The 14,341-nt window shown below is 45.0% G+C and overlaps 1 protein-coding gene across 1 annotated transcript in view; it reads left to right on the forward strand.

The window, feature by feature from the left end:
* C3H6orf118 (chromosome 3 C6orf118 homolog) overlaps positions 1 to 12,817 on the forward strand; it is a 48,765-nt gene extending 35,948 nt beyond the window's left edge. The window contains exon 10 of the mRNA XM_034766974.1: positions 12,192 to 12,817. Within this exon, the coding sequence (XP_034622865.1) occupies positions 12,192 to 12,279 (88 nt within the window). The 3' untranslated portion in view covers positions 12,280 to 12,817. The remainder of the gene's footprint in view (positions 1 to 12,191) is intronic.
* The last annotated feature ends 1,524 nt before the right edge of the window (positions 12,818 to 14,341 follow it).

Raw genomic sequence — 14,341 nt, forward strand, 5'->3', positions numbered from 1 at the left:
AAATACTTTTTCAGTTGGGACACCAGCCTGAAAAACTCAAATATTTGCAGAAAACGGCCACAAATGAGTCACAAAGATGGTTGAAGTGAATGTGTTTAAACATGTGAATTTTTACAAGAAAAGTTGCATTTATTGTTCTGCCCTCAAAGTCATCCCTAGTACCACATAGGGCAGTTAATGGTATAAGTTAATGCTGCTCCTTGCATCATTAACACCTGATCCATGGCTTACTCCTCTTTCCATAGGAAAGCATCCTGTAGATGTGGGGAGAGAGCTAAAAGCAGGATGTGAAGATGCCTGCATTTAGCATTATAAAGGATGTACAGATCTGTGACCATTAATGTAAACCATTTTCTGTCCTCACAGATTTATTATTCTCCAAAGATACACACTGTAGATTACACTCTTTGGTCCGTGCTCCCAGCAAGAGACTTGCAGGGACCAGCCCAAGCTTCAATTTCAAAAGCAGTTGCCTCCAGCTGGGGGTGGGGGATGGAGGTGTGGGGGAGAGAGAGAGAGTGATTGGGTACTATGCAGTCGAACAATAATAACTAATGGTGCCCAACTCTTAGTTCTTTGAGCGATGGTCTCTAGGTCTATTCCACTTCAGGAGCGCACATGCTCCATTCACCTGAGACTGGAAGATTTTTGTTAGCAGTGCCCATTGGTCTTGCACCTGTGCTTTCTCCTCCTCCTGCTCCAAACTGAGGGTGTAAGTGGCAGTGTGGACTGACTGCCTCTCCCGTTCCTTTCCACCACCAGTGGTCTCAGACAGAACCTCTTCGGTGTCTGCAGCATTAGGTAGCTGCTTCTTTTACACTTTGAAGTTAGTTGCCAATAGTTGTAAACCCGTTTTTGTATGGGCTGTCTAGTATGTCCAGGATCCCTGGATTAAAAGTGTGCATGGCTTTCTCCCCTGGGCTTTTCTGACCACAACTCATGCCTCTATTGCAGTGGTGGGCAAACTTTTTGGGCCAAGGGCCACATCTGGGTAGGGAAATTGTATGCAGGGCCGGGGTAGGGGGTTGGGGTGTGGGAAGGAGTGTGAGGTGAGAGAGGGGGTGCGGTGTGCAGGAAGGGGCTCAGGGCAAGGGATTGGGGCAGAGGAGGGGTGCGGCAGGGGGCTCAGGGCAGGGGGTTGGGGTGCACAGGGATGCAGGGTGCAGAAGGGAGCTCAGGGCAGGGGGTTGGGATGCAGGAGGGGTGCGGGATGTACGAGGGGGCTCAGGGCAGGGAGTTGGGGTGCAGGAGGGGTGCGAGGTACAGGCAGGGGCGCTCAGGGCAGGGAGTTGGGGGGCGGGGTGCAGGAGGGGTTCAGGCTCCAGCCCGGCACTGCTTACCTAAAGTGGCTCCGGGTGGCAGCGGTGCGCACCGGGGCCAGGGCAGGTTCCCTGAACCTGGGGGGGTGGAGGTCTTTGCGTGCGCTGCCCTTGCTGTGCCTCCAGGTACCTTCCCCGAAGCGCCCATTGGCCACGGTTCCCCATTCCTGGCCAATGGGAGCTGCCGGGGGGCAGTGCCTGGAGGCAACACATGGAGCCCTGTGCACCCTCCCCCCCCGGGGGCCACAGGGATGTGGTGCCAGCGGCGCCGCGGGCCAGATCCAAAGCCCTAAGGGGCCGGATCCAGCCCGCGGGCCATAGTTTGCCCACCCCTGCTCTATTGCCTTACCCATTAAAACCCACAGGGCACCACCTAGTGGTCAGAGAAGGGTGACAGGCACTGTTCTGTGACTGGCCCTCTGAGTGGGCTACAAGTTGCATCCACCCCTTCTGGGGTATGTGAAGAGTCCCACAAAATATAGTTCTGCAGCCCAGCTGGGGGCATCAGCTTCACCTGGCCGAAGTCCCTGAGTCAGGACTCTCTGGGATATGGGGATCTTCCTAATACTGACTCTCTGGTGTTAGACATAGGCTTTTTTCCTCCAGCCCTATCAGAAGCAGGGTGTATGGGTAGAGGAACCTGGTCCCAACTTCTCCTGATTCAGGGCCCAGAGACAGGCAGCTGAGTCCTGCACCCTGGAGTGCTATGTGACTGCCTCCCTGGATCACTTCCTAACAGTCTCCCTATGCAAGAGAAAACAGCAAAGACAGGTAAAGAAAATAAGCCAAAGAAGAAGACTCTGACCTTGCAAATGTCCAGAGTCCTTTTCTCTTAGCAGGGAAAGATATGTAGACCATCGATAGTCAGGGGCACTGGTAGCTGGGCCTCCCACAATTCTCCTTTTTCAGAGCTTCAGAGTGCAGGTCTGCTCACCTTCACTGGCTGCTGCAGGTGAGCTACTCTCTGCTTCCCTTTTCAGCTCCTCTTGCAACCTGTGCAGGTCCACATCCAAGAAGGGATCCTCATCTCTGACATCTGCTAAGTCAGGTGAGACGCTGCACCCCAGTATGAGAGCATCAGGAGCTCACAAGGAACATGGTACTGGTTTCCTGGCACCAAAGGGCAACAGCACCCTGAAAACAGCTCTAACTGAAAAAGTAGGACCATCCTCAACACTGGCAAAGGAAAAAAGGCATTAGGCATCTTCTACGCTGTCAGTACCAACAGAGTGAGAAGAAGTCATCATTACTGAAGACCACGGTGAGAAACAAGGGGGAACAAGGTCCATCCCTCTTTTACTGCTTCTGTGCAATCTCAAACTGGTGCATTTGTTCCCAGATCACTTGTTCAGCAGTGCACCTTCCAAGGGTGCACAACACATTATAGCAGAGATCCTTAGCAGATGGTTCTCCAAGGACCAGGAGTGGGAATTATCTGACTTAGTGGTGAGGAGCTTCTTTCTGCTGTGGGCATTTCCATCTTGGGATCTCTTTGCATCTCAACAGAACAAGAAATGCCCAGCCTACTGCTCCAGGCCACTAGTTTGATGGTCAGGACAGAGGATGTGCATGTTTTCTCCAATCCTTCTCTTACCTCGAGTTCTGAAGAAGATCAGACAAGATGGAGAATCAGTGATCCTGATTGCTCCCCAATGGCCCAGATAGTTCTGGTTTCCAAGCATTCTCAAGATGTCCTTGTGCATCAATATTTGTTTTTTCCCAGACCTGCTGATTCAGACAGAAGCAAATACCCCAACCCAGCATCCCTCCATCTAACAGTGTTGTGTATGGTGGATGTAGCACAAATCCCTGATTAGAAACACAGAAACATACACATGGCTGAAGCCATGATGGCTGGCTGACTTTTGTATTGCAGAGAAAGAAAAACATAGTAACCACTATCTAACAACAGAGTCAACATAAGCAACTGCTTAAGAAATTATAACTGCAAAATTCACATAAACAGATTCAACATCTGCTTGATACATTCAAATATATCACATCTGTCTTCTCCGCAGAAATATAATGGGCACAATGCTGTCAGAAGTACTTGTGGCAGAACAACCCAAGGTCCAATTACAAATCAGATCTTTCAGGTGGCTTGTGTTTTCTTTCTGGATAGTGTCTGCCAATATTTTGAACACTCCACTGAAGGAAGTGGGGTGTCTGCAGCAATGATTGACTCAGATGTTCCCTCAGATGATACTGGTTGTTCAGCACAGCTGCTTTCTGGTATCATGTTATTGGTTGTTGCGTCAAGCTGGGCACAAATTCAGCAGCTCTCTGAATTTTGCTTTCTTTGTCAGACATGGAGTCACCCACGAATCTCGCGATTGGTCAGTGTGCCAGGGCCAAAACATATTTGGTGCCACTTGTACTGTATAGGACAAAGGACTCATTTGTGCACTAACAGTTGATGAAAGCCATGTACTGGGTCCCCAGTAATCATGAACCAGTACTGTTTGATCCACTTGTAGCTGATGAGGTGCACTGGTCCCTCTCAGCATCGCTTGACTTATTTGATTATTTCTGGCTTATATCTGACTTTAGTAAGCCCAAGTGTGACCTGAGATTTTGGCCCGTAAACAGCATTGGCATGTGTTGCATCTTGATATGCTAGCAAAAAATGTTCCAGCTTTTGCTGTAGTGACCCCTTCTCATCTGCCATGGATTGCAGGGCTTGCTTAAAAAATGTATATAAACCTTTCAACAAAGCCATTATGGCTGGATGGTAAGGTGCAGAGGTAATATATCTAATAACATTTTTCTTTATGAACTGCCGAAAATCTTCTGAACTAAACAGAGGACCCTTGTCACTCACAACTTGTTCTGGTGGTCCAGTTCTTGCAAACAAATGTTGAAGTTTTATACTGTCTGTGCAGCTGTGATGGTTTTCATGGAAAAAACTTCCAGCCATTTGGAATGGGCATCTACAACTACTAAATACATCATACCCCAAAATGATCTGGCAAAATCAAAATGCAGACATTACCAGGGAGCTGATAGGCATTCCCAAGGGTGTAATGGTGCTGGTTTAGGCATGCGCTGTACCTGCTGGCATCCCAAACACTCTTTAGCAAGCTGCTCTATTACTTGGTCAATGCCTGGCCACCATACAAACCTGGCGAGTGCCATCATTTTTACTACCCCTAAGAGACATACCTGAATCTCATCTAATACTCTTGTGCACAATTTACTAGGAATAATAACACAAATTCCCCACATGACATACCCTTGATGTATGGTAAGCTCACCTTTGTGTGCGTGTTAAAGGGTGCCAGCTTAGGGCAATCAGTATATTTCCAGCTCTTCAAAGTTGGCTTCATAAACTTGAGCTAGTGTGGGATCCCTCTTAGTTTCTACAAGACACTGTGGAGCACTCGGTCTGCAACAAATTGACAAATTTGACAGATTCTGTCTCTATTACAGGTCACCCTTCAACTGGCACAGGCAGGCGGAGGAGCCCATCTGTATTTGCATGCATTTCTTTTCTTTTAAATTTGATGTTGAAGACGTAACCAGATAAGAAGAGAGCACAGCATTGCATTCATGCTGCTGTTATCAAAGAAGCTCCATTCCTCGGATGAAGGATTGCTATTAATGGTCGGTGGTTGGTGACAAGGGTGAATTTCCTCCCATATAGATACTGGTTGAATTTCTTCACACCCCATACCAAACTTAAATCCTCCTTGTCTACTTGTGCATAGCTATGTTCTGCTGCTGGGAGAGATGTTAAGGCAAATGCTATGGATCTCTCACTGCCATCTGGCATGGAGTGCGATATAACCAATTCCATGGGATGAAGTGTCACATGCTAACTTGATAGGCAAGGATGGGTTAAGGTGTGTAAGAACACTTTCTCAAGTGACTTATTGCTTTGTTTCCAGGAAAGCTTTTTGACACTCACATGACCATACCCACTTTTGACCAGTTTGCAGTAAACAGTTAAGTAGATGCAATACAGTTGCTATGTCTGGTACAAATTGGCTATAGTAATTGATAAATCCTGGAAATGATCTAAGTTGTGACACATCCTTTGGCAGTGGAGCTTTCAGAACTGCTTTAATCATCTCCTGAGATTTATGTAGGCCTTATGCATCAATGATGTGCTCACAGTAAGCTATCGAGTCCTTGAAATATTCACATTTTATGTGATTGGCTCATAATCCATATTCTTCTAGATGTTTTAGTATGCTTTTCAGGGTTCCCAGATGTTCTTCTTCACTTCCACCGGTCACAATAATGTCATCCAAATAACACACTGTTCTCAGAATAGCTTGCAAAATCTGGTCCATTGCCCATTGCCATATAGCAGGAGCTGAAGCAATACCAAACAATAGCCTGTAGTACTGATACATACCCTTTTGATTGTGAAGTTTGCCTTAGACTCTCCTTCAATTCCGTTCGTAGGCAGGCCTATGACACACCCATTTTGCTAAATCATTGCCCCTGCCAGTGTAGCAAAAATGTCCTCAATTCAAGGCAGGGAGCATTTTTCAATGGTAAGTCCAGGGTTTATGGTGACCTTAAAATCTCCACATACCCTTACTGCATCATGTTTTTTCACATTTGGAATGATAGGAGTTCTCCACTTGCTCTCTAGGCCACTTTTGAAAGTATGCCCTCCCTTTCCAGATGTTCCAATTCAGCATCTACCTTCAAGTAGATACTGTAAGGCAGTGGTGTTCAACTGGTGGTCCGTTAACCCCTGGGGGTCCTCAGACTGTCTAAGGAGACTGTGAAAAGTTGTTGTTACCATAGATAAGTAGTTTTCAATCTGCGGTCCGTGGACCCCTGCGGGTCCGCAGACGATGTCTAAGATTTCCAAAGGGGTCCTCACCTCCATTCAACATTTTTTAGGGGTCCACAAATGAAAAAAATGTTGAAGACCATTGCTGTAAGGGACAGGTCGGGCTTGGGCTGCACTTCTCAGTTAGGATTATTTTAGCCTTCATGTGTTTGAGTTCCTGTGACCTTCTTGAAGGCTCCCAATGCCTGACATGTATCGCTTCCAGCTGTTGTTCAGCTGTTTTAGTGAGCTCTTCTGAAAGTGACTGCAGCATCTTTATAGGTTTTCAGTTCAGAGGAATCATGTAACCACTCACGGCTTCACAGGGCCGGTCCCCCCCTTCTCAATGACATAAGTCTGATAAACAGTGCTTATTGTTGCACTCCACACTCACTTGCATCACTCCAGTTGGCACTATCTTTTCAGCAACATTAATGTCCCCTTCAATTTGCTATTTTTAAAAGTTTCCATATTCCAAGTGTGAGATGCTGCAGTGTCTGTTACCTGTCTGAGCATTTCTCCCACCACCCAGGGTGTCAGCCAGATTGCTGACTTGTCATTTTTGACCAGACTACATATATCCAGGCTGGCTACTCCATTCTCACTCTCTGTGTCACTACTGCCTCTGTCTACAGACTGTACATTGATAGTCCATTTCAATTCCCATATTTGGTCTCTTCCATATTTATCTTAGTGTGACAAACAGCTTGGATAGGATCATTTTTACTACAGCTTCTGCAATATGCATCTTTGAATCAGCAAGGAGACTGAAACCCTTTTCTGCACCAATAACATGTTTGTCTGCTGAGTGGACCAGATCTTGCCTTGGGTTGCAGATAGTTTATGCATTCCTACTTCCGTTTTAGCTGCGGTATGCAATTCTATTGCATCCCTTGCTGCAGTTTTCAGCATTACTCCAATTTCTACTGCATGTTTAAAGATAAGATTTTCCTCAATTAAGAGCCTCTTCTGTATGCTTTCATTAAGCAGTCCACACACAGATCTGTCGCTTAGGGCTTCGTTAAGCCCATCCTTAAAAGCACTGTATGGTGATAATCTTTTTAACTTTGTCACAAAGGCAGAAATAGATTCACCTTCAAGTTGATTCCTCTTATGAAACCTGAACCTTTGTGCTATAATCAGGGGCTTGGGTGCCAAGTGCTCTTGAACAGTTTGCATTATCTCTTTAAAGGGGATTTGCTTGCTGGTTTCTCTGGGGCAATCAGACTGCATATTAAACTGTGATGGTTTTCCTCTTATCACACACAGTAATGCTGCTATATGTTTTTCTGGTGTAAGCTCATTTACTTCAGACTACTGCTCCAGCCTCTCTCTATATGTGAGCCAGTCCTCCATGGCAGTGTCAAAGGCCTCCATATTTCCAATACAGCCTTCCATTTGACCTTGCTACTGTTAGTTTAGTATTTTGGAGTATTCACAGTTATAGCAGACTCCTCTCCTCACCCAGGGGCTGCAAGCAATGTCAGAGATTGTTTTGCTACTTTGATGCATAGAATGTTTTTGAAATCCTCATCGCCAGTTGTTCTGTATGGCAGATATAGCACGAGTCCCTGATTAGAAACACATTCATGTACACATAGTTTGAGCCATGATGGCTGACTAAGTCTTGTACCGCAGAGAGAGAAGAAAAACACAGTAACCACTATATAACAACAGATTCAGCATAAGCAACTGCTTAAGAAACTATAACTGCAAAATCACTTGAACAGATTCAATCCTCTGCTCAATTCATTCAAATATATCTCACACAGCATGGAAAAGATTTTCTACCCAGTGCCAGCATTCTGGGATACCCCCAGAGGATGCTGAGATCCCTACTATTATAGACTACCTCCTCCTTCTAAAAATGTTGGGGTTGTCTCTCGGTTCCTTGAGAGTGCACTTGGCAGCTGTTAGAGCCTTTCACTCTCTAGTGGACAGCCATGTGGTCTTTGCCCATCCTACTACTAGTTTCTGATGGGACTTGTCAGAATCTTTCCTCCGCTACTAACGTTTACCCCAATACAGGACCTCAACCATGACCTATTGGCATTAATGTACTCTCCATTCAGACCTTTAGCATCATATGCCTTTGCTCATCTATCTATGAAGGTTGCCTTTCTGGTTGCAGTCACCTCAGCCAGAATAGTAAGTGAGCTGGGGGCCCTTATAGTGGACCTAAATGTGGAATTCCACAAGGATAAAGTTTCCATGAGGTTACAGCCAAAATTCATTCAAAAATAATCTCAGAATTTCTTTAAAACAAGGTCATACATTCACCAATTTTCTATTCAAAGCCACATGCTACCAGAGAAGGCAGGAAATTACACTGTTGAGCCCTGGCATTCTACCTGCAAAGGACAAAACCCTTCAGGAAATCTCCTGAACGCTTTGTCTCCTTTGCTGAGTGTATGAGAAGGGAAATAATCTCCACCCAAAGACTTTTCAAATGGAGTTCGGGGTGCATCTTGCTTTGTTATGAGCTAATAGTGACCCTTCTCCAACAAGGTTTGAGGCCCCAGTTGACTAGAAGCTAGGCTGCATCTGTAGCTTAATTTGAGATGTCCCTCTTCTGGGGATCTGCAGGGCTGCAGCATGAGGCTCCATGCACGGTTTTGTAAAACATTATGTCATGATACAAACTTCTATAGCAGACACATCCTTCAGCAGAGCAGTCCTCCTGAAACAGCATCAGCATCAGCACTGGACTCAGTGCCTTCAGAGCACAAGGATTTTCTAAAACCAAGGCAAAACTGTTTTCAGTACTATCTTCTGTAGACTACTGGGTTGAGCACATGGACCTCACATCAATACCCTCAGTGTTCTGACTTCTGAGGATCATAGAATGGTAGAATCATAGAAGATTAGGGTTGGAAGGGACCTCAGGAGGTCATCTAGTCCAACCCCCTGCTCAAAGCAGGCCCAATCCCCAACTAAATCATCCCAGCCAGGGCTTTGTCAAACCTGACCTTAAAAATCTCTAAGGAAGGAGATTCCACCATCTCCCTAGGTAAACCATTCCAATGCTTCAGCACCTTCCTAGTGAAAAAGTTTTTCCTAATATCCAACCTAAACCTCCCCCACTACAACTTGAGACCAGTCCCTATCCAGACTCCCTGGTACCATTCAGGCTTCTTTCCCATGAGGACCATCAGTCCTAAATGAACTTCATTAATCTTTGCTGAGGGAATACCAAGACACATTTCCTGCTGGTATCGACTTACCTTCCAGATTTGATTCACCCCCTGGTCTTACCACACTCTGCAATGATGATTCAAACTCTGGGACCAATGTGGTTTCTGGCTCCGCTCAGACCTTTTGAAGTAGCTCCATTGAGTGGTGCTGAGAGGGATTTTCAGCCAGTACCAACCTATCCTCCATAACCAATTTATCTTCTACTGAAGTCTTGGCTTCCGGTACCAATGTAGTTACCGAGCTCTCACTGGCCACCAGTGCTGGCACCATTTGGATGTGGAGAACAGAAGTGTGTACTGGCTGCCGAGAGCTAAGATATGGGATGTACGCCTAAGTCAGAGGCTGAAGAGGATCCTAATGGCAGCAGGAAAGAATCCACTGATTGTCCTTCCCAAATGATACAGCTAGATGAACAAAGGATACAGCTAGATTCTTGCTGGAACATATCAAGGGAGACTGTGCCAGGCTGGGGAAGATGATTAAGGAAATAGATCTTCAATGGGATTCTTCTCCCTGTCCCTAGAGGAGGAGAACGAAGGTGAGACAAGATTATGATGATCAACAGATGGTTCAGGCAGTGATGCTATAAGGAGGGCTTTGGGATGTTTGACCACTGGGAGATATTCATGGACAGAGGAGTGGTCTCATGAGATGGACTCCACCTGAGCAGTGAGGGAAATAGACTTCTGGGATGAAGGTTGGCACAACTGATTATAAGAGCTTTAACTAGGAACTCGGGGCAGACAGCTGGGAGATGCACATATAATCTCTATACACGATAGTAAGATTGAGTGGGAGGAAAATCAAGTCAGAAAGGATACAACAATGGAGAAAGGAACAGCAGTGGGTAGGGGAATGGATGTTAAGAGGAAAGATAGCTTCATTGGTATTGGCACTAACAGTCAGGTAGGCGATACTGGCAGTGGAATGACTGTACCCAATTGGGTGAGGAATGTGGGTGAAGCCAAGCAGAAACAGCTAAGGAGACTGGGTAACAAAATGGAGGCACTAAAACCACTGGTGCAGAAAGTGAAACCAGATATTGTAGGGATGACAGCAACATGGAAGGGCCCAGATTTTCCTGGATGTGATAGCTGACTGATTTCTTCCCCAAATACTTGCTACGCCAAAAAGAGGTGATGCCATTTTAGATTTGATACAGGTGAGTAGTGAGGACCAATGGCAAGGATTGTTAATTAATCTAAACTCGGGGGCTATACCCTATGACTGGAGAATTACTAATATAATTCCTGTTTTTAAGAAAGGGAAAAAAAGTAATCCAGAAAGCTACAGGCTTGTTAGTTTGACTTCAATTGTATGCAAAGACTTGGAATCAAACCTGTTCGTCTGGATTTCATTGAGAAAGGGTTCTATTTCCAATACTTCCTGGTGCCCAAGAAAAACACGGGGTGGAGACTGATTCTAGATCTAGGGACTTAGAATGCCTTTGTCTGCTTTCAGTGTTTCAGGATAGTGACCCTACCAGTGATAATTCCTTCCCTGGATCCCTTCAGGACAGTTATTTACACATAGCTATGCACCCCTCCCACACACATTTCCTGTGTTTCCTGACTGGCAGGGACCACTACCAATATCACATCCCATCCTTCACTCTCTCTAGTGAAGGGCTTTACCAAAGTTCTATCAGCAGGCGCAGCCCATCTCAGCCAGATGGGAATAATTGTTTTTCCCTCGTGGACGATTGGCTTCTGAAGGGTTGCTCATTTCTTGAGGTGCAGGCAGCAACCAGCAAGGCCCTATCCCTTGTGCCTCTGCCTCAGCACAGAGAAGTCTGTATTCATACCCACACAAGGAATATCATCAGGGCTATTCTGGACTCCATTACCACAGAGCATACTTGCCCACCCACCGGTTTAATACTGTGTTCAACTTCATTTCTACAATACAACAGAACCCAAAAACTACAGTAAGAGGTCAGCTGCAACTCCTGGGCCCTGGACCATATGGCAGCCTATAAATTTGTAACATCCTGAGCAAGACTACACTCCTAGTGTCTTCAAGCCTGGCTGAGAACTGTCTATACCTGTAACTGTCTACTTAAGCGGGTGTCCGTACCTCAGTGGGTCCTCAACTCCCTCAGTTGATGGAAAGATCCTCAAAATGTATATGTGGGAGTTCCAGTCTCACAGCTTCCCCCCATGAAGATCACCACAGAGGTCTCTTTACTAGGCTGAGGTGCATGCTTTCAGGACTTCACAACTCACGGCAAATAGGCCCCCCAGGAGGCAACCCTACATCAACGTATTAGAGCTCAGAGTAGGCAGTTTCACTTTCATCACTTCCCATATCAGGAGCCACCCCATCAGAATAATGCTGGTCAACAGAGCAGTAATATATCAATCGATGAGGAGGAGCAAGACCCCTGTCCTTATGCACAGAGTCCATAAAACTATGGAACTTGTGCATATCTCACCTTATCTCTACAGTAATTGGAGTTCTTCAACATGTTTGGTCCCTATTTGTATTCCACTACCCATCCTCCTGCTCCTCTCCTGTGGAGTCTTATCCTACAGCCATTCACAGTATAAAACTAACTGGAGAGGCCACACCGCCACTTATGCGCTCAGTTCAGAGCATGAGGAGTAGAGGGGTTCAAGCGCAGACCAATGGACACTGCTAGCAAAAATCTTCCATCTCAGTGCATGGAGCACATGCACACCTTAAATGGAATACAGATAGGGACCACACATCTCAAAGAACTCTGTTACTGTACAGATAAGTAACCTTTTTTTCCTTTTCTATTGCTGACAGTGAAAGAGTTCATGCAGGGGTTGCTATTCTGTCCCAGATGTTTGCTGTGACACTTTTACCCTGTGCTTTCTACTCAGTGTACTGATTGTGTTTTTTTTCCCCTGTTTTGTTTTTAGAAAGTTGTGGGAGTTACTGAAGAAATTCTTGTCACTTGAGGATAATGAACCAACTTCAGACAATTCAGAAGAACGTGTAGGAAGATAAATTGTAGATGCCTTGAATGTATACTTGACACCTTGAAACCATGCAAATGAAATCCAAATATGAAAAACTGATGTTGAGTCTCGGAATTAAGTATAATAATGCAACTTCAGAAATAGAAATACATACCATTTTTTACACCAATTATCATGGTTTGGTATCCTGTATATATATATAGAGAGAGAGATTACTATGTACTATCTAGAAAATGCTCTGCATTAGTAATAGCAATTGTTTAAGTAGCTGTGCCTTTTCCATGTAGCTTTCAATAGAAGCTGCTCTTGCTTAGTGATGGAACCTTTATTATGCAAGTGGCAGAGGTTATTAATTAAACTCCCAGGATGGAACTCACAACTAAAAGCTATTCACGTAAATGGAAGCTGCAGCTTTTAAATAAGATCTATTTATATCACTGTGTGCAAAGACTTTCTTGCAAGTACTGCATACTGGACTTGATTTGGACTGCTTTACAGTGGTATGGCATACTGGCACCTCTCCTGGCAGCCTTCTTGTTCTACAGAATCTCAGCTTCCATTTTAGAAAAGTAAACCTCTAGCTGTTATGATTGCAAAAAAAAAAAAAAAAAAAAATCTTGAAAACACAAACCAAGTATATGTGAAGCAGCAATATCTGCCTGAATTTGTGGAGTGTCTGAAAAGATAGCTCAGAAGTGTGTTTTGCCCCATTTATCTCAAAGGGATGTTAATTCAGATGCCAGTGATGATATTTTAAATGTCTACATTGTTAACTATTTCACTGCAAGTAACAGCTCATTTTGTTACCAGGCAACAAGAGGGAGAGTACCCCTACTAATTATTTTTCCTAATCAAAAAGGAGCCAAAACCCAGGGATCCTAAGGGGACATTTCACACTCCACCCAGGCTATGTCTACATTGCACACCTAAATAACCCCTGACTGGTCCCTGGGTCTGAGCAGCCAGGTAAGCTTAGCCCGGACATGAGTGCCCCCACTGTGTCTGCCAATGTGTGTCTATGGGCATATCCCATAGTTCTTTCCCAGTTCATTGTCAATTGTCCAATCTGGGAAAGATACTGGAGGACTGTCAGAACTTGGATGATTTTAGTCACGTTCTCACTGCAGAGGGGCAGGTTCCAGACTGAAGTCTAACCTGCTCCCCCAGCAGGGTAAGATATCCTGAACTTAAAGCTGGGTCACAGTTTTTTTTTTTTTTATATGGGGGGGAGGGGTCAGGCTAACACCTTTGTGCAGTGTAGAAGTACCCTTAGAGAGAACTGAGCCCAAGGAGGCTGGCAAAGCCTCTGGGTGCATCTGAATCCCACTAAGGTGAAACTAAACCCAAGAGGCTCAGAGACCGTGTCTGATCGAACTTTGAACATATGCACAATCTGCTGAGTGCAGCCTCTCCTTTTGGCATCTGCAATGAGTAGAGTTTGGAAGAGCACATCTACCTTCTTTTTTTACAGGTCAACCTTTGACTCAGGCCCAAGAACAAAGTTTAGATGGATATCTGCACTTTACCATAAATCAAGGATATTTGGATCATGGGGTTTAGTTCAAGCCCATCTCTAACTTGGCAGGAATGAAAGGCTATTTAGATTATTTTTCATCAGTGATTTGTTTTTAAGCTTTATTTCACCAAATCACTGCATTAGTAAACATGGGCCAGGCTTGGCACTGCAATATTTCACATTTGATGTGACATTTTCCATGGAGCTCACCTGGCAGCTTTATTGACTACACATGTACACTTAACTGTGTAGAACAGTGGTTTTTAACTTTTTTTCATTTACAGATCCCTACAAATTTTTGAATGGAAGTGTAGACCCCGTTGGAAATCTTAGACATAGTCTGTAGACCCTCCAGGGGTCCGTGGACCACAGGTTGAAAACCACTGTTCTATGTAATTACAACCTTTTGCAGACCCCTTAGACATAGTTTGTAGACCCCTATGGGTTTGCAGACCACAGGTTGAAAACCACTGGTGTCGATAGGTTTGAGGAGAAAAGGTCAGAGGGACATTATACCCTAGTGCAGTGCCAAGTTTAGGAAGGCCCCAATATTTCTAGTAATGCAAAATCATTA

Source organism: Trachemys scripta, chromosome 3, assembly GCF_013100865.1.
Source record: "Trachemys scripta elegans isolate TJP31775 chromosome 3, CAS_Tse_1.0, whole genome shotgun sequence".
Lineage (NCBI taxonomy): Eukaryota > Metazoa > Chordata > Testudines > Emydidae > Trachemys > Trachemys scripta.